General features: G+C 63.2%; 10 protein-coding genes across 10 annotated transcripts; all 10 read right to left on the bottom strand.

Moving 5' to 3' along the window:
- Positions 1-32: 32 nt before the first annotated feature.
- LDBPK_150850 (hypothetical protein, conserved) lies at positions 33-1724 on the bottom strand (the record flags this gene model as incomplete). Its single annotated transcript, XM_003859561.1, has 1 exon — positions 33-1724. One exon carries the CDS (start codon positions 1722-1724, stop codon positions 33-35), a length of 1692 nt encoding a protein of 563 aa, XP_003859609.1.
- Positions 1725-2626: 902 nt separating this feature from the next.
- LDBPK_150860 (hypothetical protein, conserved) lies at positions 2627-2962 on the bottom strand (the record flags this gene model as incomplete). The annotated part of the gene is made up of 1 exon (XM_003859562.1): positions 2627-2962. The coding sequence occupies one exon, from the start codon at positions 2960-2962 to the stop codon at positions 2627-2629; it is 336 nt and encodes a 111-aa protein (XP_003859610.1).
- A 735-nt stretch (positions 2963-3697) lies between these two features.
- LDBPK_150870 (hypothetical protein, conserved) lies at positions 3698-6832 on the bottom strand (the record flags this gene model as incomplete). The annotated part of the gene is made up of 1 exon (XM_003859563.1): positions 3698-6832. The coding sequence occupies one exon, from the start codon at positions 6830-6832 to the stop codon at positions 3698-3700; it is 3135 nt and encodes a 1044-aa protein (XP_003859611.1).
- A 734-nt stretch (positions 6833-7566) lies between these two features.
- On the bottom strand, positions 7567-8877 carry LDBPK_150880 (hypothetical protein, conserved; the record flags this gene model as incomplete). The annotated part of the gene is made up of 1 exon (XM_003859564.1): positions 7567-8877. One exon carries the CDS (start codon positions 8875-8877, stop codon positions 7567-7569), a length of 1311 nt encoding a protein of 436 aa, XP_003859612.1.
- Positions 8878-9803: 926 nt separating this feature from the next.
- Positions 9804-12284, bottom strand: LDBPK_150890 (hypothetical protein, conserved; the record flags this gene model as incomplete). Its single annotated transcript, XM_003859565.1, has 1 exon — positions 9804-12284. One exon carries the CDS (start codon positions 12282-12284, stop codon positions 9804-9806), a length of 2481 nt encoding a protein of 826 aa, XP_003859613.1.
- A 741-nt stretch (positions 12285-13025) lies between these two features.
- On the bottom strand, positions 13026-14411 carry LDBPK_150900 (hypothetical protein, conserved; the record flags this gene model as incomplete). Its single annotated transcript, XM_003859566.1, has 1 exon — positions 13026-14411. The coding sequence occupies one exon, from the start codon at positions 14409-14411 to the stop codon at positions 13026-13028; it is 1386 nt and encodes a 461-aa protein (XP_003859614.1).
- A 1124-nt stretch (positions 14412-15535) lies between these two features.
- LDBPK_150910 (hypothetical protein, conserved) lies at positions 15536-18430 on the bottom strand (the record flags this gene model as incomplete). Its single annotated transcript, XM_003859567.1, has 1 exon — positions 15536-18430. The coding sequence occupies one exon, from the start codon at positions 18428-18430 to the stop codon at positions 15536-15538; it is 2895 nt and encodes a 964-aa protein (XP_003859615.1).
- Positions 18431-20772: 2342 nt separating this feature from the next.
- LDBPK_150920 (hypothetical protein, conserved) lies at positions 20773-21744 on the bottom strand (the record flags this gene model as incomplete). The annotated part of the gene is made up of 1 exon (XM_003859568.1): positions 20773-21744. One exon carries the CDS (start codon positions 21742-21744, stop codon positions 20773-20775), a length of 972 nt encoding a protein of 323 aa, XP_003859616.1.
- Positions 21745-22202: 458 nt separating this feature from the next.
- Positions 22203-24080, bottom strand: LDBPK_150930 (hypothetical protein, conserved; the record flags this gene model as incomplete). The annotated part of the gene is made up of 1 exon (XM_003859569.1): positions 22203-24080. One exon carries the CDS (start codon positions 24078-24080, stop codon positions 22203-22205), a length of 1878 nt encoding a protein of 625 aa, XP_003859617.1.
- Positions 24081-25180: 1100 nt separating this feature from the next.
- LDBPK_150940 (myo-inositol-1 phosphatase, putative) lies at positions 25181-26602 on the bottom strand (the record flags this gene model as incomplete). The annotated part of the gene is made up of 1 exon (XM_003859570.1): positions 25181-26602. One exon carries the CDS (start codon positions 26600-26602, stop codon positions 25181-25183), a length of 1422 nt encoding a protein of 473 aa, XP_003859618.1.
- Positions 26603-27941: the final 1339 nt, after the last annotated feature.

Below are 27941 nucleotides of genomic sequence, written 5' to 3' on the forward strand. Positions count from 1 at the left end.
GCCCGCCCTCGCTCACTCGTCCTCTCTCCACCCTACTGCCGAAGGGTGTACAGGAAGCTGTAGTACTGCATCGACAGGTAGTGGGTGGCGTAGAAAGAGATGCACGTGCCGAGGAGTGGGACGCGACTGACGAAGCCGCGGATGAAGTGATGGTAGACGAGCTGCTTCAGCACCGCCGTAAAGAAGGGGTCGCGCATGACGTTGTAGAGGGCGTTGCGCAGTGCCTGCTGAACCCGCATGTGATCACGCGAGACCACTGGGGGCTCCATAGCTGCGCCGATGGCGCGCGAATCGGTCGCACCGGTTACGGCTGTCGAACTGGCGGCAAAGCCGTCTGCCGCGTCGGCGCCGCCTCCCTGTATCGACGCTGCCTCACCGCCCTCCAGCAAGGCCACCGGCGTGCCGCCGTCGTCGCTCTCGGCGTTGTCCTTGATGTACACCACGGGCACGCGGTGGTGGCGCACGAGGCGGGCGAGAAGAGCGACAAGGAAGTCGCACCCCGTCACCCCAGCCCACACGCGCCAGCTGCCCAGCAATGTCTGCTGCGGTGCGGCGGCCATTGCCTTGTGGAGCGCCGCGAGTGGGTCGGGCCCCGGCGTCGGCTTCACCGGCGTCCCTGTCTTCTTCGCCTCTTCCGCAGCCTTGGCGGCTGCCTCGGCTGCCGCCGCCATTTCCTCCTTCGACACAGGCGGTGGCAGCACAGCTATCAAGTTGGTGGTTTCCTCTGGCAGCGCCAGGAATGCGTGCCGCGCCATCGCTACGAGGAGGACAGGGCGCAGGAGAAGGTACATGTCCAGGATCATGCCAAGCACGTCGACCCACGTGAACCCAATCGCCTCCGCCTCCTCCAGTTCCTCGTCCACGTCCCCTTCCTGCGCGAAGGTGACGTGCTCCTCTCCTTCGTCGGCGGCGCAGCTGGCACCCGCCCTGTACACGTGGCGGTGCTCGTGGCGCCGGCCAGAGGCGACTCGCGGGATGACGAGGCGCGTGTTGTGCGGCCCCACGACCTCGCCGCATAGGCCGCCGCTGCCGCCACTATAGTCCACCTGCGTGAGAGGACCGGCGTAGGTTCCGACAACGCCAGCGCCAGAGGCCCACGCGGCAAAGCTGCCAGCACCGCTGCCGCCGGCGCCGGAGGCGACACCGCCGTTGCCGCCGCCGCGCACACGACGGCGCGGCGTGAGGGTGGTCAGGTGGCGCAGGGCACGGCGCAGCGACACCTTCATTGACTCCCATAGCCATGGCACGAGGAAGAGCTGACGGTGCACGCACGCCTTCAGCGTGCACTTGACTGCCTCTAGTAGGAGCAGCGCATTCCACGTGCGACGGTGGCCGGCGTAATTGCGGTGGATCAGCTCCATCAGGCACTCCACCTCTTGGATGCCTCGCAGCACGAGGGACAGCAGCTCCGTTTTGCTCGTCCGGCGACCGCCCGAAGAGATGATGGCGAAGTTGGAAAAGGTGTGCAGCTTGCACAGTGTAAAGCATGCTTCCGAGGTGATCAGGTTCGTCGGGTCAGACCACAGCATGGTGAGGGTACGCGAGAACTGCTCCAGGCTTGAAGCGCCCTCCGGATTCGCACGTACCCACTTGCAGTACCAGCGAAGCGGATCCAGCAACTTGCCCAGTGGCAGCCTCTCACCACCGCCGCGACGGTGCTCCGCCGGAGAAAGTGACGAGGGCGTCGCCGTTGTCGTGGCCAGCTCGCGAGACATCGACCCCATACACGAGCAAGCTGTGAGAGGCAACGAGCAAGGGCGCTAGAGGTGGGGGCTTGGGATGGAGAAGCGACGGAGATGACAGCAACACAGGAACTCTCGTTAATGGCGCTGCCCTCGAATCCGCTGATGGGAGCTTCCGTTTTCGAGTTTTGTGCGATTCGCGTTCTCTCCGTGGATGTACGCGGCAACTCGGTGCCACGCCTCTCGCTTTCCCTTCCCTCTCCCTTCGCAGACAACGACGATGACGACTCGCAAGCGAATGTGTGTGTTGGTGTGGGCGAGCGTGTGCGTGTGTGTGTGTGTGTGGAGTGGGGTGGGGTGGGCGCGGGTAAAGCTTCTTGGCGAGGCAGAAAGGGCATACAGAAAACGAACGAGCGGGTGCGGAGAGGAGTCGTGGTGGTGGCGATGCCGAGGAAGAAAGGCGAGGGCGGGATTGGGGAGGGGAGGGGAGGGGAGGAGATGGCAGAGATGTAAAAGAGGCGGTGGTGGTGGGGGCGACGAACACAGTATGACCCCCCGCTCTCCAACGGCGCGTACGCTGCTACACCCCCGCGCGTCCCCAAGCGGATTTGTGCACAGCACCAGCACGAGCGAGAAAACACTCGACGCAGCACACCTTCTTGCTTTTGTCATGCTTTCGTTCTCGAGAGCGACGCCGTGTGCCGCGCCGTCACGCCACGGTCGGCCCCCTTCCCTCGACCTTCCGCTGCCGTACTCAGTGCGTGGGCAGCCGTGCGCTGTAATCAGCGCAGCGCAAGCGACGGGCACACGCAGGCATCGGAAGAAAAGCGGTGAACACCGACAGATGCGGCCCGATATCTGTTCTCGTGCAGGGAGGGGGTCTGTCTACCCTCGCTTCCGCTCAGAAGCAAAACACAAGCAACACCGCCTACCCCAGCCGCGCTTCACTTGGCCGCCATGGTGACATCTGGCGCCACTCTATCTGTGGTCGCTCCTGATGCTAATAGGGTTGCCTCGGTCCCCATCGACGTTCTTGACGACGGCGGCACGTAGCCAGTCCTCCAGATGGTGTGAAGAGATCCAACGAACATGCCGACCCCGATAGCGGTCGTCATGATGAGTGCCGCGAGGAGCAGACCGTACTCACGGGGGAGAAAGAGTGCTTGCGTGAAGTGCGACTCGTCCACGAACGGCATTACACCAATCCAAAGAACGTAGTAGATGAAGAAGCTCGAGTTGCACGCCAGCAACAGCGTGCCCAAGGCGCGATCCGTCATCATCTTTTCTTACCCCCGTGTCTCAAGCCTCCCTGTTTCGTGTGTGTGTGTGTGTGTGTGTGAAGGTTCTGCGCACCGCTGCCTTGGCTCTTTTTCACTGATTATGTGCTGTGCGTGTGTGTGTGTGTGCGTGTGGGTAGGGAAGCAGCAGGGATGCATGCGAGAGTCATGGAGAGGGCGAGCGAGCGAGGCGTCGAAGCACCGCTTCATCGACGTCTACTTCCATGGAGTCCATCCCCTACCCCGTGCGTTGCTTCTTCTGCACGCCGTCAGGGGGCGCGGAAGGATGAAGAGAGAGAACATCACCGGCAGAGGTGCAGGGAATGGCGAACCCAGATGGACCTCTCGACGCGACTCACATGCGTCTCGCCATCTCGTACCTCAAGGGCGCCGTTCGCCGGGTCATGGGGTGCCCTCCGTCCTCCGTTCTCCTCAGTCGTTTTTGTTCGTCATCCGTTACGGGTATGTATAGCGTGGGCTTTGCACCGTTTCGCATTCTCGCCGTGCTGCCGTCCCGCGCGTGTGTCAGACCGTACACACGTGCCCATGTGCGCACGGTAACGCGGTACCGCTTATGAAGTTAGCGCGTTAGACACAGGAGCCCGGGGGCAAGGGAGGGAAGGGGTTGAGGCGGAGGTCGCGTCCCAGCTTGAACTATCCACGCTCGACGTCGCGCTGTCGCGGGGACACACAGAAGGGGAGCTTCTGCACTGCTCGCTTCCTTCGAGCCTTCCACTGCTAGTGCGGGAGCGGCTTTAGGAAGGCGTACGCCTGCGCTGCTTCCTCGTCGCCCTCCGCTACCGCTGCGGACGTTGCCGTGGCGGCTGTCGGCAGGCCAAGGGCATCAAGCACGCGCTTGTACGCCCTCTCAGCCTCCTGCACATAATGCCCATCGTACACAAGGTTCGGCAGCAGCGTCGGCACCTCGACAAGGTGAAAGTTCTCAGAACTTCGGCAGAGGTCAGCCGCCCGCGCCGCAGCCGAGCACACCGGCGTGGGCTCGACAGCCGATGGCGTAGCATCTTCTCCCGTCCGCCCGTGGTGCAGGAGATGTTTGCGGTCGTTCTCGTAGGCGCTCCGCAGCTTCATGGACTCCTCCCAACCGTACGGATGCGTCCAGCGCGTTTCGCTCGGCAGCTCCACCGGGTGCGGCACCACGCCGCGCTGAGCAACCTCGCGACTGTCCACGGTGAAGGCAGCCGCCAGAACGATGTCTCTGTAGGGGACGCAGTACGGCTTTTCCGTCTTCGCGGTGGACGTGTAGTAGTGCATGACGTACTCATGCAGCTGCTCTTGCGAGAGCTGCTTTGCGTCGGCCGTGAAGTGCACTACACACGGGTCACACGCGGCACCACCGTCGGCGTCGCTTGCGGAGAAGCGCGCCGGTGCCTGGTCGGACGTGAACGACTGCTGCATGACCCACACCACCGCTCGCGTCTGTGGCTCCCTCGCGAGGGCTGTGATGATCGGCGCAGCGGCCGTGTAGTCGCGCGCGTCATCCACCTCAATTACACCGGCGGCCTGCATGGCTGCCAGCGAGAAGAGCGATGCGGTTTTAGTCGCCAGGACGACTCGGCTGAAGCGGACCACCGCTTCAGGGGATGCCGACGCAGTCGCAGGCTCGGCAGCCGCGCCCTTGTCGCTCGTTTTGGTCTGGTCCACTGCAGCGGCTAGAACAGGAGCGCCGCTCTGCTCCGCCGGCAGTGGGATGAGCGGCGTCCGGCCCTGCTCCTGCTCCTTGAGGAAGTCGTAGTACCAGTCGTTGACCCCGTAGCTCAGATAGTTCGCTGCGGCGAGCTCTTCTGGGGTGACGATGACCTTGGCGGGTACCCACTGCCCGTTGCTCAGTACGGCGTACTGCGTCTCTTTGCCTTCGTCAACGGCGACGCCGCGGAGGCTGCGGCGCAGCACAAAGATGCCGCCCCAGACGGCGGAGATGCGGCACATGTTCTGCGCCACCTCGGAGGCGCCATACGACATGGTGAGGTAAGGAGACTTGCCATCGAAGGCACCGGTGGAGAGAAGAAGATCGCGCACCATGCCCACCGACCGAACAAGAGGCGGCTCCGCCGCAGCCCCCTGGCTGCAGGCCACGCTTGTGCTGCTCGTCGCGGGCAGAACATCCATCATGCCCATGAGCGAGACGACGTCGAGGACGGTGCCGGAGAGATCGTACTTGCTCTGCAAGAGCTCCGTCAAGGTGACCTGCGGATTCGCCTGCGCCTCGCGGGTGAAGACGGCCGCTGCCTTGGCCACAGCCGCCTCGGCGGCTACGGACGTGTTCGCGACGGACGGGTCGTCAGCCGGGTTCGCGGCCTTGGCGTGCAGCTGCTCCGCCACGGACGCCTCGACATCTTTCACGAAACGCATCATGCGACGCTTGTCAAAGAGCCCGATGGTGGCGTTGTGGAAGACGCTTGCCCGCGTCAGCGGAACCTCCATCGCAGTCGTCGTCGCCGCCGAGCCAGCACTGGTTGCTGTTGGGTGCTGCAGGAAGAGGAAGCGGTGCACGTGCTGGCACTCCAGCGATCGACCTATGCCAGAGGAGACGAGGTGGCTCAGCAGCGGACCACGCGCCATGTAGCACATCGGGAGCACGTCAAAGAGGTAGCGGCGGCGGCGTGCCTCCGGCACATCGTCGACGATGCGGTTGATGAAGATGTCTGGCGCGCTGAACGAAGACATCGACGATGGCGATGGCTGGCGCAAGTACTGGAGAAACGTAGCGTGGTCGAAGGTGGCCATGGCGGCAGCATAGTAATCCGCACCATCGCAGTGCAGCACCTTCAGCCCGTTTCGCGCCAGAGCGGCCGACAGGATCGACTGCACCATCCCCGTCCCCTGCAGCACCACGTCGAAGCACAGGCTCGTGTCCAAGCCGCAGCCGGCGGCGTCGTAGCGACGGGTGATCTTGTAGCACTTCACCGGCTTCCGCACTGACTCCGGCCCGCGATCCTCCGGGAACATCATTGGGTAGTCCTGCTCGTCCAGGTGCTCATACTGCAGTCCGCGGCGCACACACTTGTCGAAGAACTCGAAGTCGTGCAGCTGCTTATACGCGCGGTGGTGGGAGAAGACGCAGTAGCCGGCCGCGTGTGGATTCTTGGCCAGGAGCATGGCGAGCGTGTCGGCGAGGTCATCGTTGCAGACGTGGTTGAAGATGATGTCGGATAGGATGACGATGTCGTAGCCAGCGCCGCCGGTCGTGTACTGCATCACTTTAGCAATGTCTTCCTTCTTGCCCCAGAGAAGGGGCTCCACGTAACAGCGGGTACTCATGGCGGCTTCCAGCTGATCAGCCGAGACGCTGTCGAGGTCGCCACCGTTGGCGAGCTGCTGCCGGGCTTGCTCCTCCATTTCGCGCTTCACGTCAGCGTCCATGTCGCCAGGGGCGCAGTTTGTCTCCAAGTTCAGCGCGAGGATGTCGAGTAGATTCGTGTCAGGGTAGTCCGTCATGACGCACAGCCGCGCGCCGTTCTTGTACGCTGCCAGCGTCGGAACGCCGAGGCCGGCACCAAGCTCGATGACAGACTTGCCACGCACGTCGATCATACGCTCATCCATGCGCTTTACGAGATACTTGGCCGCGTTCCAGAGCTTGTGCCCCCACAGGCTGTGTCGCTTGTCACGGAAGCGAACCACCAGCGGCGGCGGCGCGAGGCGCACGAGGCGCTGACGTAGCAACGCCGCATCCTCCTCCGCCGTCGCCGCAGACGATACGTTGTCAAACCGGTCCAGGAGAGGGTTGAAGTAGGCGCACGTCGTCCCCTCCCCGGCGAGTGCCTGGCGGCTAATGAAGAGCGTCTGCAGCGGCGACTCCGGCACCTCTTCGACACCGCCGAACAAGTCCGCAAAGCCTTCCGCGTCCGACATGCGTGGGTGAGGTGAGGTGGTGGTGCTGGGGCAATAGGGGCAGCAGCAGTGAGCGCTTTATGGACTCCTGCGTGGTCTGAATGAGGTTGTCGGTGGGGGAACAAGCAACGCTGAGAGAACGGTGTCTGTGACTGGATGCTGCGAGGCGGATATGCGAGTGAGCGGGTGTGGGCGTGCGGCGTCACGGAAGGGGGAGGGAGGAAGGAGATTGTGGGCGAGGCGCTGCAGACGCCACACACACACATACACACACACACATGCACACACAGAGGTTCCTTCGAGGAACGGTAGATGGTGAGGACGAGGCGGCGGGGAAGGGAGAGGGATGAGTGATGAGGAAGCGCACGCAGAGAATGCGAGGGCGGAAAGGGGGAAGGACGGACGTGCGTCAGGGTTCAGGTGCGGATGGTGGTGCCCTCTCCCAGGGGCGTCGCTCGCGGCCATCTGTGCGGGCAAAAGAAAAGCGCAGGTGAGCCGTCGACCGCGAGGGAAGGGGGTCGGTGGTTGGGTGCGCGTACACCCCGCGTGCGTGCGTGTGCTGCGCAGTTAACGGACCGTGACATTTCCAGAGAGCACGGGCGAGCTTGTTCAGGATGTTGATGCGTTTTCGTTTTCCGAGAACGGTGGCAGAGGGCCGAGCCTAGGAGCGGGTGATGCACGTGTGCTCCTCCCCCTTCCCTCTTCCCGTTTCTCACGCGAGAGGCGACAGCAGTCGCGGCGGTAGGGGCGTGGTGCTACAGCGTGGCGGAGAGCGCACGCAACAGTGGCAGCCCACCCAGCTGTGCACAGGCGCGTGCCAGCGGATGGGACTGCACAGTCTCTCTGAAGAGCGAGGGTTTGGTCTCGCTTAGGTAGCGAAGGCGGTCGCCATGGCGGTTAAGCAGCGAGCGTGCACGGCGCAGCAGGCGTAGGCGATGCGCTTCCATCCCTGCCTGCTTTTCCGCATCAAGAGAGAGCTCGTGCGCATCCAGCAGGTCGCTGGCCACGACACGCGACTTTTCGGGATAGATGGGGGCGGCATCGCCGGCACGCGCAGTGGGGGCAAGCGCTGGCAGCGGCCCGTTGAGCGACGCTGGCTGTGCACAGCGGCCCCACGGCGGCGGCCGCGGCGGGGAACAGAGAGGGCAGCGGGTTTCATGCGCAACGGATACGCGATCGAGAACGGTCTCGAACATCCGAAGGGCCTCTGCGTGCGCTGCGTTGAGCGAGGTAGCAGCAACAGCAGCAGTCACTGAGGAAGCAGACCGCGTCATCTGGCACTCACGCACCATGGCGTACTTTGTGCCCATCTCAGAGGCAACAGCGACTGTGGTGGGGTGCCACGCAGCGGCGCCGATCGACTCGGCCCGTGACGTTGTCGTAGAGCAGGAGCACGGCGAGCTCAGCCCGTTGCCTCGCACATTCACTACCTCGCCGTAGTCATCACCATCGTCCACCTCGGCAACGCTACAGCCGTCGACCAGAGACATCGAGGGGGATGGGAGATAACGAATAGAAGGGGACAAGGCGCAGCGGGGGCACTCCAAGAGAAGCGCGTCCTCAACGGGGCTTTCGGCCAGGCACGCACGTCGCGGCACCTCGGCCACCTTCTCGCGCGTGGCGGTCGCCTCACGTGCTCGTTTGAAGTTTCGGTAAATTGCCATGAAGGACCATCTGCCGGACAGGCGGCCGCCAACATCAGCAGAGCTTGCGCGGCGCGGCTCCTCCAGGGCAGCAGCCGTCGTTGCTGTCGTGCGCGATGCAGGATCTAGCGCGTACGACGAGGAGGGCTCGCGAATGACCCCGGCCGAAGGGCTCGAAAACGGAAAGAGGTGCCGCGGCAGCAGGGTGTAACGCGCGCGCTCCTGCACGAACGCATCGGACCACAGTGGGGCTGGTAAGAGCAATTCCAGCGACCGGAAGCTGGGGTGTTGGTAGCACGTCACCTCGCTCGACGCGGTAAGGTACTTGAATGGAGCGGGGGCGGATGGGCAGCTGCCTGTGATGCTGCTGGAGATGCTCTCCGCATCGTAGGATGGGCCTCGTGCGCGGGAGAGCCCGGTCATGTATACTCGCGATCCGCGGTGTGGAGGAGGTGCGTGCGTGCGCGCGTGCTTTTTGCTCCCTTCCTCTTCTAGGCGAAAATCTGTGTGCAATGCGTGTGTGCGTCTCTCCCTAACCCTCAATGAAGCCACATGCTCTTGCCGTCGCTGTTTATCGACCTACTCAGTCAAGGACAGTACCCCCCCCCCCACACACACACAAACGTGGCAGCTGAGTAGCGTTGCATGGAGCGGCGGCGGTGGTGACGATGACAATGCCAGCGTCGAAACAGCGGCCGCGTCGCGTGTTGGGCGACGCTGACGCCGCCACAGCGGGAGTAAGGAGGGACAGTGGAGTTGTGTGTGTGTGTGTGCGTGCGCCTTCGCGGCTAACCAACGAATACAAGGCCGTGGCCGCGCCCGGGTGTGGGGAGCGGGGTCGAGAGGACGTTCGGGCTTACGAGTCAGAGAGTTGCCGCAGGTCAATCATTGAGGGAGGGAGGAGGGAGAAGTGCAGTGAAGAGAGCCGCGACAGGCAGACAGGTGTGCTCGCTGGGCGTCAATGGCTGCGCTCCTTCTCCCTTGCTGTTTCGCCGCGCGTATGTGTGCGGCATGCGGTAAGGAAGGTGGAGCCATCTGCAGCCAACGATATGACACACGTACCCACAGAGTCCTCTGGCATGCCGGTGGAGCGGTGCACCAGCGTGCAAGTCACAGTGCCTGGAGGGCGTACCGCGGCAGAGCGGGGGTGGGTAGGAGGGGTATCACGGACTCTCTACAGCCGAATGCGCGTGCTCTCACCACCGAGGGGTGGGGACTTCCCTCCCTTCTCCTCGCATCAAGGGCACCCTCCACAGCGACGCCTCATGCGCACAGATATGCGCGTGCACCATCACAGACGAGAGGCGCAGAGCGCGATGAGTCGCTGGCGCCCCCCCCCTCCCCCAGCTTCACGCATAGTTCAAGATGGCCTTGAACTTTTCTTCCCAAGCCCTCATCCTCGCCAACGGTGTGCCGACGACAGCCGCATCAACGGCCGTGGAGGTATGCTGCCTCGATGGTGCGTGCCAGGGGGTGAAGTGAGCCTGCTCCAGTGCCTCGCTGTCGACAGGTACGCCAGCCTTGTCCCTTGCCGCACTGTTGTCGTCGCCGTAGGGTCGCTGCGCCAGCGCGATCACCTCAGCATCGCCATCGCCCTCTGGCGCCGCAAGCACCGACGGCTGTACAACGACCATGAGGGAGCTGGGAAAGGCCGACGGCAGCCGCGGCGCACCAGACGTCGCCGTGCTGGCGCTGCTTGTCAGCTGCGCACCGTGGACCCGTGCAGTTTCGTCTGCGCGTGCTCCGGGTGCATGCCTTAGTGCCTTATCCGTACTCGGCGAAGGCGAGTAGCTCAGTGATCGGCTGGGGCTGCGACACACCGATGACGGGGCGGCGAACCCGCTGGGCTGGTCGATGGTTGTCAGTCGATCCATCTGTGCGTCAGCCCACGTGACGCGCGGCGCAGGTGAGCTGTCGACCGGCGGCACCACCAACGCGGACGCCGCCGCTGTCGCTGGTTTCGCTTCCGCTCCATCCCTTGGCCCCACCGACAACACGGCTTTGTCGACGCCCTCCTGCTGCTGTCCCGCCCGCTCCGCTGCCGTTGCGTTGCGAGCTTGCTGGAGGAGCGCCAGCTGGGTCTTCAGCAGAGCGCATTCCCGTGCATAGCCGTCGCGCTCGTCTTTCAACGCGTAGAGCCGCGCCTGCCAGTGCGCCTCTCGTTGAGCGCGCAGCATGGACTGATGCTCAGCCGCGCTGGCACGACGGGTTGCCGCGACGACGTCGCATTCTAGTGTTGCTCGGGTGCGCTCGAGATTTGCACGGTACTCTTGCTGCGCTTGCTCCGCCGCGGCACGCGCTTCGATCTTGAGTTGCGAGACGTTGTCCTGCTGCGCCTGCGCAAGATCCCGCATGTCGTGCATCGCGGCGTCCAAGGCCGACTGTACAGCGGCACGACGCTGCTGCTCTTGGAAAAGAGCAGCGCGGGCCTGTCGGAGCTGCGCTTCAAGGTCTGCGCTGCGGTGCTCATCTCCTGGTGGCTGCCGCTGCGGATGCCGCGCATAGGCGGCAGCGGGGGTTGATGTGAGCCCGCTGCTGGCGAAGACCACGTCGTCCACACAAGCACGAAGCACTGTGTCGAGGTGCTCGAGCGCACTTTGCAGCGCCAGCAGCGGGCGTGCCAGTGACCATGACGAAGGTGAATCGCTCGCTTTCCGTCCACGTGACGCGTCCAGGAGGGCCTGAGCCACACGCGCTGTTTCCGGTTCCTCGGGATCATCGTCGTTAGTCGTGTGGGTATTGCGGGAGCAGTTCCCGCACAGCACCGCACCATACTCGCGCAGCAGCGAGCTGCGCGACAAGCAGCGAAGCACGGCACGGCAGAGATCGCGGAGGTTCGCCTGGAGCGTTGCGCGAGACTTTTCATTGGACGTGGCGCAGCTCTCTGCGGCATTTGCAGCACTGCGGCTGCGGTCCGGCTGCTGCTGTTCCCGTTGCTGCCCAGCGGGGGAGTTTAGCAGTGACGCGTTCTCCTCTGCCCACTCAGAGGCACAACGACGCGGGTAGGCCACGCTGTTCGTGCCACAGCCTCTTGGGATGCTGCAGGTACCTTCGCTCTCACCGCCGCAGTGGTGGCCGCTGTCGCCGGGGGTGGACAAGTTCGGAGTTGTGGAGGTAGAGTCTGCCGATGCACTGCTACTTCTCGACTGCTGTTCCTGTCCCTCCGTCTGCTGCACTGCTCTCTTCCGAGGATTCAGCTGCTTTTGAAGGCGGCGCAGCTTGTCGAGCAGCTTCCGCGTGAGCGTCTCCGACGAGACTTGCGCGGCGGCAAACTCCGCCTCCCACCGTGCCTGGAGCGCGCGCTCGCGCCGCAGAGCCCGATTCTCCACCTGCAGCGCCCGCTGCCTCCAATATTGCAGCTGCTCTTCCAGCTCGAGAACGTGGTAGTGCTCCAGCACCGCGGAGCCGCCCGTGGCGACTGTCTGGTGGCGTTCTTGGTCATCGCTGCAGTGGCGGGCACCGAGCGCAACGCCGTCTGACCACAGCTCTGTCGGCGCGCTCGTCAGCGCAGATGCCGCACGCCAATGAATGACGGGCACCTTAGCACTGTTGTTTCCGTGCTCGCTAGGCTGAAGTTGTTGTGCGCCCAAGTGAGCAGAGGCGATGTGCGGGGAGTGGCTGCTGGAGCGTGAGGAGACGGGGGTGGAGGACTGGCGAGGATGCCGCATGCGCCTCCTACAAGGATGCGCGAGATGACCTGCTGCCTCGCCCTTGCCTTCGCAGAAAACCGGCGGCGGTCGAAGGGGCCCGCAGCTAGCGAGCCCGTTCGCGTCATCGGCTGGCGATGCTGCGCTAGCGGAGCTGGAGGTTGCAGAGGCCATTTTCGGCATGCGCGTTGGAGCTGGAGACGGCTTGCGTGATGCGGCCGCGAGAAGGACAGAGGCATGAGTAAGTGGACCACGCTGATGCTGTGGCTCCTCTACATGTGCATAATCCTCTTCCTCCGCATCTTTCGCATACACGGCATGGCACGCATGCGACCGCCATCGCGGGCGACGAACTCGAGGGTCCGACATGCGCGTTGGTTTGTGCGTATATGGTCTGCGCGCCCGTGAGAAGGAGGGAGAGTGAAGCTTGGGGAGGGCTCCTTGGGAAGAGGGAGTGGGGAGGGGCGCGCGACAGACGGGGCGAGGCAGACGATGAGAAGCGATGTTCGCTCGCTGCGAGTTATGGAGGGTGAGGCAGAGCGCCCGCGCACGCACACAGACAGAGAGGGAGAGAGCGAGATGGACGGCTGCGCGTTGTGTGCAGCCGTGCAGCCACCCGCCCTTCAGTTTGTCTCTCTTTCGTTGGAAGGCGACATGCGCGCAGGGATGGTCATCGACACAGAGATGTGCAGCAAACAAGCACGAGAGAAGAGAAGTGCACACAAGAGGAACAGAGAGAGAGCGGCTTAGCCGACTGAGCGGAGAAATAAGGACACCGCGGCAGCAAGGGCTGCGGTGGAAGTGGGTTGGCCGTGATGGATAAAGGGGGAGGCGTGGGTGATGCCACCTGCAGAGCGGACACCTACAACGATCTCGGACAGCTGAGAAAGAGTAAACACATATACACACACACATACACATTGGTCAGCTTGTGGCGGAGCGGCACGAGATGGTGCGGTCATCACCCCAACCGCACGTGTAGTACATGTATATGGAGGTCATCACGATGCAGGCGGCGATTGCGTCATGGCCGGTGAAGGGCTCGCCGAGTAGTGCGGCAGCGACGGCCGCGGTAAGCGGCACTTCGAGAGCAGACGCAAACGCCTTGGCGATCACGTTGACAAACTTCAGCATGAACGCCGCAGAGATCCCCGTGGCAGAGCCGAATAGGATGAGCAGCACTACGAGCGGCGCGACGCTGCGCTGCGGCGGCAGTGCAGCATTCCCGTTCAGTTCGGCAACGGCCGCAGTGCTGGTCGTCGTCGTCGTCGTCGCGGCGAAGACTCCCGTGATGATGGAGGGGTCAGCGAGGAGGCCGAAGACGGCGTTGAAGATGATGGCGTACAAGTACATGAAGAAGTTCTGCTGGTGAATTGACAGGTGTCGCTCCTTCTTGAGCGCGTACTCGTTATACACACCTGCCATGGACGACAGGAGCGCCTGAAGCAGAATAAAGAGTACGTGGCTGCCAAGCTGCAGCGTACTGGGAGAGTAATACTTGCTCGCCACACCGATCATCAGCAACACGAGCGCGACCCACTTGCGCACTGTGAGGGCATGGTGCGGCAGAAGACTAAAGAAGATGCCTGTGAACAGAATGCGGGTCTGCATGAACACCTGGTAAGTGCCGGCGTGGAACAGCTTCAGATTGGCGAAGGCCACATTGTTGTACACCGTGTAAAGGAGTGATGCAACAGCGTAGGAGAGGCCGCCGCGCCAGATCTCGCGCCGCTGCGCGGTAAAGAGCAGCGTAACCGGCAGAAACTCGGCGTCCTCGCGGTACTTGAGGGCCACTGACACCGCCAGTTTTGCCAGCTCGATGGCGAAGATGATGAGGGCGTCGTTACAGTTTTGGTGGTGGTTCTCCGTGTAGCGGATCGTAAGGACGAAGAACATGCTCGTTAACATGTAGGTCGCGGCGAGGGCGGCGCTCTGCAGGAAGGGCAACGTGCTGTCTGGGGGGGATGGCGGGCCAGCGCTTGCACCCTCAGTAGGCGGAAACAGCACCTCCCTTTCTTCAGAAGCCTTGTGCACGCCACGAATGCAGCTGACCCTCATGACGGCGCTGCTGTTGCAGCTGTCCTCGACGCCCCACATGGTGCCTCTGCTCTCGTCATCCTCGCTTTTCCTGCTGCAGGCGTAGCTGAACATGATGGCGTTAGAGAGGGTGAGAGGAGGGACAGGCTGCATAGGCGAGTCCAGCACACTTTTGCGCGGGCCAGAGTGAAAGAGAGGGTGTGCACTGCCCTCGTCTTGAAACCTCTTCGTTTCCGGTGTGAAACGCTCCACAGCAGCCACGGGGACGGCCATTTCACACGAGGGCACGAGGGCACGAGCGCAGCGAGGTCACAACACCAAATGTCCTGAGACAGGAACGGAGAAGACGAAGTGAAGGTGGGAGAGAGAAGGTCGGAACGCCAACCGCAACGACAGCAGCGGCCGACGCAAGGGAAGCGTCGTGGCGTGCAAAACGCAGAATACATGCGCATCGCCCATTGGCGAAGGCGAAGAAACGTTTTTGTCGTCTCCACAGCACGTGCGTGTGTGTGTGTGTGTGCGTGCCCCATTCCCTGCGGCAGCATGGCACAGGCTCGAACCACACGCCACTCTCTACCCCCACCCCCAGGTGCGACGCAGCCGCCGACACCCGCGTTACAGCGGCGCGCCGACTCCGTCGTCTGAGCGCGGCCCCCCTGCACCAAACTCTACCCGCCCACCCGCCTCTTCGCAGGTCGCCATCCCTGGCGCATCCCCCCTCGGGGTGGCACTCAGACTCCCCCACCGGTGGGCAGTGTGAGGGCCGGGGGTGGGATGCGCTCGAGTCACGCCGACACTCTGCCCATCACATGGACGGCACAGACGTGGGCACGGTCGCCGGTCGCTCCGACGCAGCACCGTGCAGGACCTCACCGCCGACATCCGTAGCGATGGGGCGCTCTGAGCTCCCTACCTCGTCAGCGCTCCACCCTCTTACCCCACCAGAGGCGGCTCGGCATTGGCAGGGGATGGGGTGTGGTGGTGTGGGCGGCCTGGCTGCTTCCCACAGACAGAGTGTGTGTGCGTGTGCCTGTGTGGAGAGTAGATTGGCGGAGGGGAGACGAGAGATAGCCATTGATGAGCGACGAGAGCACGTATGCGTGGGGTGGGGGTGGGGGCGACAAGAACGAAGAAGCCACACATAAAATGTACGTGGACGTGCACGGGTGCAGGTCCTCCCCTCCATGAAACAGCGCCCGCCGATGCCGGGATGGTCGTGCGCGCACACGCGCAGAACGGCGGGGACGGAGGAACACACACACACACACACGAAACAGAGAAAAGATGCTGCTGGCATGTGTGCGTGCGTGTGGTTCGCACAGTTGTGTGCGGGCCGTACAGGAGATGGCCTGCCCCCGGCATGCCCCTCCCCTCCTCTTTACTTGCTCCTCTTGCCGTCACCCCGTAAGTGCCCCGCGCCGAGGATCTGGGCTCAGTGCGGGTACAAACTCGACTGTCCATGCGCCATAGCCGACGGCACCACTGCTGCCGGTGTCGTCACCACTGGCCATGGCCGTCTGCTTGTGGGCTTCTTCATGCCGAAGCGCGGGTCCGCTTACCCTCGGAGGGTGCAGCCGCACCTCCTCATGGCGAGGCAGCAGGTGCACAAACAGGAGCTCTGCCGCCATCTCCGCGCCGTACTCGTGGGCCCACAGCGTCATCAGTCCAAGCTCATGCAGAGTCACCTGTGCCGCAGCGGCGTTATGGGGCGACACGGCGGAGGCTGCAGCACCATTTGTGAGCTCCAAATACCTGTCGACGACGAGGCGCAGTCGCGTGTGAAGCACCCCGCGATCCAGCGAGAAGACGAGGATGTACGGTTCCTCGTTGCACTCCAGCCAGTTCGTGTCCTTGCCGCAAGGCGGCGCCTCGTCTTGCTGACGCCACAGGTACTGGAGTACTTCCTCGGGTGTCTGGCGCCACGTTGGCAGCACCTCGACATAGCGCAGCGGGTAGCCGCAGAAGGTTGTGCCCATTACTGGTGCAGCAGCTGCGCCAGTGGCCGGGCCGCGAGGTGCCGCGGTAGTGGCGGACCCCCGTCCTGGTCGCGCGTGCGGAAGCACACGCACGCACATCACCTCCATCACGGTATTTGCTATGTGATCACACTTCTTGGTGACATCGGCGTCGGCGACAAGTGCCCGACGAAGCGCTGCCACGGCACTCCCCTCGGCGCTGCTGCTGTTTAGGAGACCTTTGAAGGTATGTGGGTCGTACTGGGCGAGTGCGTTGCGCACCTCGTCTTCGACGCCGCCTCGCACCTCAACACTGTCGTCCTCTTTTCCACCCCAGACATCGGCGCACACGGCGTTGGCATGACGGCGCTGTCGCCGACCATCGGCCATGCGGCGCACCATTGGGTTCGCCGCCGTGAGCAGCAAGAAGCGAAAGAAGGAGCGGTAATACGCGGCGTGCGTGACGGACAAGTTCCACCGCACCACCGTGGACAGGCGGGCAACGGAGATGGGGATGGCCGCCAGCCGGCGGAAGAGATGCCCGATAAGACGGCGGTTTATTTCGTACATGGCGCCAGCGGACAGGCTGCGAGTTGGCAGATCGCCCATCAACGTGGCGAACAGCCCATCTTCGCTGGCGTCCATCGCGAAGGATTTGGCGACATCCGTGCCCTTTTTTCCTTCATTCCATCCGAGGGCTGGGGGATGTGCGGCTGCCGCCGCCGCGCCTCGCGTCGTCTTCACCTTCGCACCACCACCACCATCACCACTCACGGGTAGATCCGCTTCGCCCGTTGGGGAGCTGCCGCTGCGCGTCGCAACGCTGACCACAGATGAAGCCTGCAGCATCACATCCACGAGTGGGTGGCCGGATGTGTGTTGCAGCGCTGCTGCTGCCGAGATGGTCTTGCGCAGCTGCTGGTCTGCTGAGAACTCCGTCGTGGACGCGGCGGACCTGGCGAGCGACTCGTCGAGTGGCTTGCGTGCAATCGTCAAGGCGCTATGGAGGAGGTACTGTGCATGGGCGGTGGTCCACGTCGGCGACCCCGCCGCCCCATTCAGCCACACAAACTCGCAAGTGTTGGTGACTGCCTCTTCACGAGCGGTGGCTGGTGGCACAGATGGCTGTTGCTCATGCTTGCGGCTCGTGGTGCCGCTCAAGTACTTCGCGCCACCGTTGCCGTTGGTCTCACGGAACGCGGCGTAGGCGGCAGTCTTCGCCTGCACTCCCCACTGCAGGGCGTAGCAGAGCTTCGAAACTGCACGATCACGCACGGGGTCGACCGTCGCCAGCAGCATGGACGGCAGTGCCGGGTAGGAGACGGCGCCGGAGTACGGCGAGACGCGGAACTCGGAGTCGGAGAAGATTATCGAGAGGAACATCCACTGCTCCACTTCGTGGCTGGCGGGCAGACTAAGAGCCACAGAAGCCTCGGTCCCACCACAACTACCGTCGCCGCACAGGGTCGCCACCAGTGGTACGACACTCGCACGGAAGGCTTGGGACAGCTGCTGCCCTCGCTTCCACAGCACACGCTGCTCTGCCGCCGCACCGCCGCCGCTGCTGCTACCTTCACTGTCGGCATTGCTCTCCGTCGGGCCCGCCGTGCGCTGCTCGGCATCGTATGCTCCTGCCTCTCCCTCGCTCAACGCCTCCCTGCGCGCCGCATGACTTGCCACTCTGCCGCCGCAGCGCAGCAATCCATGGTCGTACTCGTACACAGCATGGGCGGCCCACGCACACATGCTCGCCGTCTCCTCGTCGACCGCGCTGCGGTAGCGGGCAAAGAGGGCACTCGGCTGCAGCGGCTCCGAGGAGAGCAGCACCAGTTGCGCGAGAAGAGAGCGGATGCGGCGCTGCAACCTTGTCACGGAGACGCTGCAGCCCTTCACGTTTGGCACAGGAGGCGGCGGCGGTGGCGGCGAGGACGAGGGCAGTGCAGATGCAGGAAGCATCGAAAGCGGAAGAGATGACGCGCTGGCGCGTGTCTCGCGCCCACCGCCTGTGAGGCACACTGCTGAGGAGACGAGCTCCGTTATGTCGCCCAGCTTGTGCAGATCTGCCACGTGTATGCCTGCACGGGCCACGCCCTTGGTGGAGACTCCCGGTGGCACAACCGCCAGGTGCGGTCCGGCAGCCCCCATCATGGACTCCCTGCTACTTGCTGGGCTCGCTCCGCGACGGCGAGAGGTGACGCGACGGGACGCAGACCTCTTCTCTGCCCCCTTCGTCTTTTTCATTGCCTTAGCGATGGATGACTTACGCCCGACAGCGGCCGCAAGCTGGAGACCGGTGAGCTTCCAAGCCACACGAGAGAGTGCCGACAAACGCATCATCACGGTGATGATGATAATGAGGTGCGCACGCTCTGCTCATTTCCTGTCCACCGGCTCGGCGAGTGTCCTCCGTTGCCCCGACAACTCGCGAGCGCGTGTCGGTGCGTGCTCACGCGGTGATGTGCGCGCCGTCGGTGATTGATGGGCAGCCAAGGAGGGAAAAGAAGAAGGGCACGTGAGCAAAACAAAGGAGGCGGGGAAGCGAAAGGCCGACCGTCTGGGAGACACGTGAAGAGAACAGGCAACGAGATTTTATTTTCGGGGTGGAGGGAGGGGGGCAGGAGCGCTGGGAGGATGCAGCGCTCGCCGCCGAGGTAGTGGAAGGGCTATGCAACGCGTGTGAGCAAGGGCACCCGCAGGACCTTGCTCGCTCTCACTTACTCCTCCTTCCTTATCTGTAAGCTGCTGTGCCTTTTCTCGTGTGGCTGCGGCTGGCGCTGCTGGTGCGGCTCAAGGCGGCTCCGCGAGAGAAGCGGAAGTCCAAGGTCATGAGGTAGGGAAAAGATGATAGGAGGCAGCAACATGTACGCCGGCCGGCGCACAGACAAGCTCACGGCATACGGCACACCTGCAGTCCGTGCGGCACGCGACCGTGTGCCTCCGCACTTCAACAGCTCCCCCACATACGCACTCCCCCACTAATAATCATGCACGCAGGTACACACACACACACACACACACACACACCACAGCCATGAGAGAGAAGGAGCGGGCCGACAATAGCTGCGATAACGACTGCAACAGCAATCTCAAGCGGGGAGGCATTCTTCTCGACCTCGGTAGACAGGCGTGAGTTGAGGTGGGTGGGTGGGTGGTGGTGGCGGTAGAGGGAGGGCGACAGGGCAAACAACGACGACGGCGACCGACAACAGCCTCCCCCTCCCTCTCCTCCTCGTCTGTCTCGCGGCGGCTGCTCTTATCCGCTACGTACCGAATCCACCATCGATCGAAGCTGCGGGACGAGGAGCGCCCCGCCCCAGTAGACAACACAGCACACCTGGCGACCAGGGGATACGCACTGACGCCAACAAGGATCCTAGTCACAAAGGCTTGAAGAGCGAACAGCGTGGCCGCCTGTGCGCATCACAGCCAAGCAACTGGTGCTGGTGCTGTCGGCCCTGCCGACCTCCAGCCGCATGCGCAGCGGTGGCGGCAGCTGGCGCCCACAGCTTTTGAGCCACGACGTGCCCTCGACCGCGTATTTGTTCACTGCAGCGTTGCCGTTTTCCGTGCCCTCCATCTCCGCTTGGTAGCAGCGATGTCAGTAACCGGCATCGATCGCATCAGCTTCACCTCCGAGGCAGACGCGAGGGTGGTGGTGGTGGTCGGTGCAGCCACTGATGCCGCACGCGCAAGCGGAAGGCCTGCCCTCTCACGGCCTCGCTCCACACCAGCCTCCGTGCCCACCACCATCGCAGCGGCCGCGCACGCTGCGTCCTTGTCCTCTTCCTTCTTGAACATGCGCTTGCCGTGCAGCGCCCACACGACTGCCTTCGTGGCCAAGTGCGGGAAAAATACTGGCGCACATGGTCTTCACCAGCGCCGACCTTGCCCAGCCACTCCAGAGGGTTAGACGAGCAAGCGGATGAGTGCCACCGCGCTGATAAAGTGCTCAGGGTTTGGCCCATCCACTTCAAGCCACGCACACACGCAAAAAGGTGCGTCGCCCTGCCTCTACACAGCCCGCGAGTACTGCCACCGTCCACGTGGCCGAGACGCCTGAGCAAACGCGGTGGATGACCTGCGACGTGTGGGGCTTGGCCAAGAGTACGATCCGTGGCACCAAGCATGGCGCAGGCGACGACCCGAAAGCCAGCGATGGACAGGGCGCGCCGAACCTTGCGCTTCAGGTGATTCCTTGCGAGCCTGGCCGCGACAGCGCTGAGCACTTGCATGAGCACCTCAAACGTTTCCTGATTCCAGACGCTGTGGTGCGACGCAGCCGTCGACGCGCGCGCTACAGCAGCGCACCGCTGAAACGCAAGAGAGTCGGAAAAGATCATGTGGCGGCCGGGGATGGAGGAGGTTGGTGAGACAACACTGACGGTGAGTATAGAGAGTGGCGACACACGATGCGTGGCATGTGATGCAGCCGCGTCAGAGTACCTCTTCCCTCATGGTGTTGTGTGTGAACGATCTTCTTGCCGTCCCCCGGCTCTTGCGCGACACCAGTTCACATGGAAGAGCAAGAGCGATGGGTGCAGCGCCGAGTTCGGTTGACGTGCATTGGTTTCGTCCGTGAAGGAGGGCCTAGAAGGGTGTGGGGAAAGGCCACACACACACACACCTAGGCAGAAGAAAGAGTGCACAGAGAGACGATGAAATGAGGGTGAGGGAGCTGATTACCGGTGCTTGCGCACTATGGCAAGCCGATCCATCTCCTTTACCACCTGGGCCTGCATCTGCACCCACACGGTATCTGCTTCCGCGTCGAGACCCTCGCCGTCCTCATCGCAAGCGGCCCCTTCTACGGGTAGCGGCGGTGACGGTGATGATGCGCTCGGCATCGTCGGGCCTCGCCCCGCCTCTTCCACACTGGTGTTGGCCTGGCCTTTGTCATGTGCCTTGTGACGTGGTGGCGGGGGGCGGGGTTGAAGTGCCCTGGGTTTACTCGCACTCTTCTTTGCCAGCGCTGTCGCTGACGAGGAGGCTGCCTCAGCCACAACACTGAAAGCAGAAGGTGCTTCAGCTGGAGAGACACAAGCGGCTTTCAGGGACGCCTTCGACCACGATTGCAGCGCTTCCGCGAGGAGGCGGGCAGCCGCTTGCTGCTGCCGTGGGCCACTGCTGCCGCCCACCATCGTTACCTCTTCTGTTTCTTCTGTATCTCCGTCGATCTCGGAGTCGCTAACCAGCTCTACCTCATCCGTCTCGTCGTCGTCGTCGCAGCTTGATTCGACAGTGCTGCTGCCGCTGCTCGTCTCTGATGACGCCGATTGTGGCTCGCTGGCTTCATGCAAGCCGGCATCGTCGCTCGCGCGCGTGGATCCTGCGGACGCCGACGCCTTCAGCTGGCCTCGCAGTTGCAAAAACTGCTCGGCCGGGCTGCCGTGAAAGAGGTCTGCGCCAGGTAGCGGGGCCGCGACCCCGCCACCATGACCTGGGCCGTCACTGCGTCGTGCGGTCGACGGTAGTGCGTTGAGAAACACATCACGCATGACTTCCGCCGTGCGCAGCGCTGCGGCGGTATCGTGACGCTGCAGGTGCAGCAGCAGCTGCGTGTTAAGCCGAACATATGCTTCCTCGAGCGACTCCTGCTGAGCGATGGCTGCCTGCTCAGCTGCCATCGGCGAAGGCGCGGTGGGGGAGGCCATTTGAGGTGTGCCTGCCTATGTGTTAGCGTATATGTCCTGTATATGTCTGTGCAGCGTCATGACGCGTGTGCGGTGGTGCTGGTGGACGAAGAGGGCGGGAAGGAGCGAGGGCCAGAGAACGGAGTGTGGGGCAGTGAAGAAAAGAGCGAGGCCCATGGAGAAGACGGGAGAGAGGCGGGGGGCGCCCTGTGCGCTCGACCGCAAGAGGCGATCGCGACGCGCACACCGGAGCAAGGTCGGTGGCAACCCCAGCGTCGTCAGTGCAAGCAGCAGCGGCGTGACAGGGTTGATGAATGCTTGAAGCGCTGATGTGTGTCGGTGCGCGGTAGACCCTGCTTGCGCCTCTCGTGCGTTGCACCACGTGCGCAAAGAAATACGCGAGAAATGATGTTGCCGCCTTGCGCTGACGCACACTTTACATGCCGGAGCCGTCTGCCACGCACCTCGTTGACCGTGTCTTAGGGTGTTGTCGGCGAGACGGCCAGCGTGAGATCTTCCACTACCTGCGGCGCATTACTCAGTGAGGCGTCGAGCGCGCGTGCGCCAAGAGCCGCCGGTATCATGAGAAGCGTTGCCACGAACTGAAGCACCGCTGTCGCGACGAAGGTGCACCGGTAGCCGTGCTGCTTCGTAATGTAACCGCCAATCATGGCGCTGCCGGACCAGGAAACGAGCGAGACGCTCTCGAGCGCCGACCACTTAGCGCGGCTGTCCTTCGTCACGCAGTCCATGATGACGCTGCGGGTGATGCCAAACACGGAGTTCATGAGCGCATTGCGGCAAAGAAAGAGTGCGATGATGCCCGGCAACGTCGCGGCAGTGGTGAGCATCAAGAGTGCTGCTGTGCCCACAAGCCGCACACCCAGCGCTGCTGGGACGCGGCCGAGCCCACAGGTGTGAATGAGCCACGGCAGGCACATGGAGGTGACGGCGGTCAGCAAGGTGGAGGCGATGTAGATGCCGTTGAGAGCGGCGGGGCCGATCTCGCGATCAGAGGCCAAGAACACAGGGAAGTACGGCACCGACATGCCGGAGCCGATGGCGAGGAGGAGATCGACCACGCACATCCAGTACGGCACCGACGTCAAGCCACGCCAGCGGCTGTGTCTGAGGCTGCCGACAATACGGGGCACCCACGACACGCCTTCGCCGTCGTCCCGTAACACGATGCTTGAGTTTTGCTGTTGCTGCTGCTGAAAAGAGCCACTATCGTTTACAGGTGCGCTGAGAAGGCCTTTCCTAAGCGCGGCGTGCGCGGTCGTTGCTGTTCTCTCCCGCACGTCTTCGGCGTCGCCATCGCAACCTTCTCTTCCAAAGGTCTCGGCGGAGGCGCTCAACGGAAGCGCATCCGTGAACCGGAGGCGAACTCCATCCGTGGGGACATGGGAGAAGGCGACGCCCATCGATCCAGCCGCCAACACGGATTCGGCACCTGGCGGCTGCTGCGTCGTTGGCTGCAGGGTCGAGTGCACAGGCGACTCGACAGCTTTGGTTTCCGTAGCGGTCACCGCTGCTCGGCCTCGTTCTGCGGCGGATGCCGCATCGACCGCCACGATGTTGGGCTGCGTGCTACTACGCGAAATGTCCTCGTCCCCTTCCTTCACAGCGTAGCGGTCCTGCAAGCAGCACAGCGGCGCGAGGGCGATTGGGTGTGCCAACACGCCGAGCGTCATCACCACGCGAACGCGCCGCGGGTCCCACGAGTTTCCCCACTTAAAGAAGAGCAGCGCCGCCGCGCCATAGCCGACAACGTAGCAGACCGTCTGGATGACCCACTTGACATTGTAGATGACCGTGCGCTGTCCTTGAGGGACGCTGTCGGCGAAGAGCGCCTCCACACTGGTCGAGGTGATACCCGTGTAGAGGCCCCACAGCGCCTGCGCGCCGAAGATGAGCCACACGCGGGAAGTCCAGAAAGCCCAAACGAAGACGGCGAGTGCCACCATGGCACAGCCGGCACCTGCCCGAATAGAGCGCTGCCGCGGCTGGCGGTCGGCAACGCACCCGGCCACAAGCGCTCCCAGCAGCTGCGCGGCGCTACATACAGAGGCGGAAAAGCTCACAACAATGATGCTCGATGACGTCTTGAGCAGGAAGACGGGAAGGAGTTGCATCGCCCACATGCTGTAGCAGGAGCCGTCGAGGAAGTTAAAGCACATTGTTAAAGGGACGTTCGGGCTGCGCGACGAGAGCCATCCCAGAGACAGAGAAGACGCAGGGAATGCGGCGGCGGCGGTGGCGGCGACCGGGTGTTGCGTCAGCAGCGAGCGCGTCGTGGAGGCGGACGACGTACTCGGTGGCGATGCCGCGCCACTGTCCACCTCCTCAAAATCCATCTGTCTTCGAGCTGCCTAACAAGCGACGTTACGAAGAAGAGAGGAGAGAATAGGGACAAGATGTCGATGACGAGCGGGGTCATTTCTGTGGACGCGTGCCCGCTCGAGCGTGAAGGCTCACGGGCGTCTGTGTGCTCGGCTGGCCCTCTGCGTGGGTGGGTGACATAGACACGCACTCCCGCACTCCCGCGCAGCACTTTGAAACACCTCCGACACAGGGAGAGTGCGATGAGATGCGGCCAGAAAACGGCTTCAAGCACCACGCGCGTACGACCGGGCGAGCGGCTCTGTCTTTCTCTTGTGGGTTCTCTCTCTCTCTAACGCCCACGCAGTTTTGGGCGCTGGGAAGGTCCAACACGTATACCGACGACGGAAGAGAAAGATGGGAGAGGGGAGGAGGGAGGGGTGCCGGCATCCAAGCCGCGCCATCACGCCAGAGCAGCAGCGCGAGTACCACACCGCAAAGCCTCAGCGTTGTCGTGGATCCCTTCCCTCCCCCTCCCGGGCCCCGCTCGCCGCCGTGCGTGCCGTCAAGCGGGAAATCAGAGAGAGTCATGAAAGAGAGGACGAAAGTCGACGAGGTGCGACCCGGTGGCCGCGCGACACCCTCCACATGGAGGCACCACCGTTTCGCCGTGCCTGTGTGCGCTTTCCTTCGTGGAAAGGAGTGGCTCAACGCGTCAAGCGCGCAACCGGAAAATCGATTCCGAGCAGGAGGGTGTGATGGTGGGTAGTGGGTGGTGGTAGTGGAGATGCAGAGGCGCTCGCGTATCGCGGCTGCCGAGCAACGCGAGGTGGGGTTGGGGCAGGGACGTTGGTGTCGGTTGAGGGGAGAGGGTGGTGGTGGTGGTAGTCGAGGGGGGGGGGAGGCAGAGAGATGGCTTGCGTTTGGTCGCACGTATTTACGTGTGCCTGTGCAAGTCTCCGCCGGCGCACGCCTGCGCAGTCACACAGTGCACCAAAGGCACTTTTCCCTCCCCTCCCCTCTCCACCAGGATTGGGTGCGCGCCCCCGTTCCGTGCGCGTGTCCCTCCTGTGGGCCACGCTCAGTGCCTTTCTCCGTCCGTTGCCTCAGGGGAGGGCACGACGAGGGAACAGTGTCACTCTTTTTCGACCAGCCAGTACTGGCCAAAGCCGTGCCGCACGCACTTCTCCGTCATCAAATCGGCCATCTCTTGCGTTGCCGCGGCCACGATGGTCGTGTCATGTGCCATGTCGAGCGGCCTGCCGAGCATATTGCACACAACACCGCCAGCCTCTGTGACGAGCAGCGATCCGGCACAGACGTCCCATGCCTTACCGGCCGGCTCAAGGTACGCGTCCACGCGCCCCGCCGCCACCTGCGCGAGGGTCGCCGCGCAGCTACCATAGCACCGCAGCGCCGCCACCGGCAGGCGAAGCAGCTCCTCGCGCATGGCCATGCTGCAGTCAATCGCGGCGTCGCACTTGCGACGACGGATGGCCGCGCCGTCGGGGCTGGCCGCCTCGGCCGTCGACAGCATCACACCGCAAGGGTGGTTGAACACCACAACCGACGTGGCCGGCACAACCTTGGCGTTTACGCGTACCTGCCGCCCGTTGACAAAGGCACCAAAGCCCTTGATGGCCGTGAAGAGCTCGCCGTTGCACTCCGGCACGACGCTCGGCGTGGTGTGCGTGATGATGGGTACGCTGTGTGGCGATGCAGAAGCCGCCGCTGTAGCAGCAGCAGCAGCCCTCAACGAAGGGAACGGCGGCGTTGGAGGCGTTGGGGGCAGGGCAGTTGTCGGCGCAGCGGCAGTCCCGTGCTCATCCAGCATCTTGGTCTTGCTGACGTCCATGGGGGTGAGAGGGGCGGCCGCGACGGAGCCACACATGGTCCCAGAAATGGCAGGGGCAGTGACTGATAAAGTCGGAGACATCACCAGCTGCTGCTGCTGGTGCTGATACTGCTGCTGCTGCTGCTGCTGTGCGACGTTGAGCACCGCCGCAGCCGCTACGGTGAGTCGAACGCCGGAGCTGATGAAGGGTGTGAACACCACGGCCAGCACCGGCTGCTTGCGGTAGGTGAGCCCAATGCTGATGCAGCAGTCTGGCAACCCGTGCACAAACGAAGCGGCGCCGTCGATGGGGTCCACGACCCATGTGTAGTCGTCGGAGAGGGGGGTGCCGGGGTTGAGCTCCTCTGTCAAGAAGGCGAAGCGAAGGTGCGGCTTCTCACGCTGCACCTCCTCCGAGTACTGGCGAAGAATGCGAATGATAGTCTCTCTACATTGTTTGCTGTGCTGCGTCACTAGGTTCGTCGCAGAAGTCTTGTTTTCGCACTCCACCGAGGCCGCGCCGCCGGCTGCAAGCGCGCTGGTCGTGTGGAAGGTGGCTGCAGCTGCCATCGCTAGGCGGCGTTTTTCAACGCATTGCCAGATGATGCGGCTGCCCTTGTCGGCTGCCTCAATGGCGACGCCGAGGGCCTCGATGAGGCTCATTTCGCCCGTATCCGCCGATGACGACGCTGGCACCGGAGTGGACATGACGCTGATACTCATTTTCTGTGCCTTCGTGCATGCGTGCGGGGGTGGGGTGGTAGGCGTTCCCAGCAGACGGAGGCAGGGTGTACGCAGACACACATACACAGTAACAGGAGGGAGGGAGGAATGAGGAAAAAGGTGGAGTTTTCTTTGTGGGTGTGCGTGGGGGGGGGGCGTAATGGTTGAGCTTGATGGGACAGTCTGCTGCAGCTGCGTATGTGCCAGTGCGTGGACTGAGGTGGGGGGGAGAGAGAGGGAGCCGAGCAGATCGACGATGACGGGATGGGGAGAGGGGGGATGAGAAAGAGTTACAAGCAATCAAACCGACATCACCACATACACCCCCACACCCCCACACAGAAACACTCATATACGCTTCCACTGGCACCTACTCGGAGGGTTGTCATTGTTTGCCTCTCTTCACTGCACAGGCATACGCCTGGATATGACAAGGGGGAGATGTGTGTGCGTGTGCGCATGCGTGTATCGGCGTGGGCACAGGGGACGTTCCGCTGCTCGTGCTCACCCCTCCCATTGACACCCGCGTCCAACCACTTTTCCGCTTACACGTCGAATTCTCCGACCGATCACCATCATGAGAGACAGCGGAGTGTGGAGCAGCGGCGGATCCTCCATCAATCCGAAGTAGTTGCTCCATCGCCGCAGCATGCGCGCTGGTTACGGTTGCGAAAACAAGTGTTTTGACACGTTATATCGGGCGGGCTGGAGGGGAAGACACACACACACACACATCCGCTTACGGGCACTGACGCAGCACCCTGGCGCCATCATCGGCTTGCGCACGTGTGAGCGCGCGCAGTGCGTTGTAGTGCGAGGTGCGACAGGAGCACGAACCATCCATAATAACGAAAGATGCCAGATAGAGACGGGCACACGCACGCACACGAGTACAGATGTACACATGCAAAAAGCGAACGACGAAGGCAACCACACCGGTGACAGAGAATCCCTCACCGAATCGCCCCTCCCACCAATACACGCACTCACAGGCACACGCCAGCGGTACCGCGCGCACACACACACACACAGACGCACACAAACTCTACAGACCGACAACGAAGGCAGCGCGAAAACATCTCCCCACTCTCCAACGGTGGTTATGCTTATAAAGAATACGTAACGTTTTCGCTGCTGCGCTTCACGTGTGTGTGTGTGTGTGTGCCCCATTCCCTGCGGCAGCATGGCACAGGCTCGAACCACACGCCACTCTCTACCCCCACCCCCAGGTGCGACGCAGCCGCCGACACCCGCGTTACAGCGGCGCGCCGACTCCGTCGTCTGAGCGCGGCCCCCCTGCACCAAACTCTACCCGCCCACCCGCCTCTTCGCAGGTCGC

This window comes from Leishmania donovani, chromosome 15, assembly GCF_000227135.1.
Source record: "Leishmania donovani BPK282A1 complete genome, chromosome 15".
NCBI lineage: Eukaryota > Euglenozoa > Kinetoplastea > Trypanosomatida > Trypanosomatidae > Leishmania > Leishmania donovani.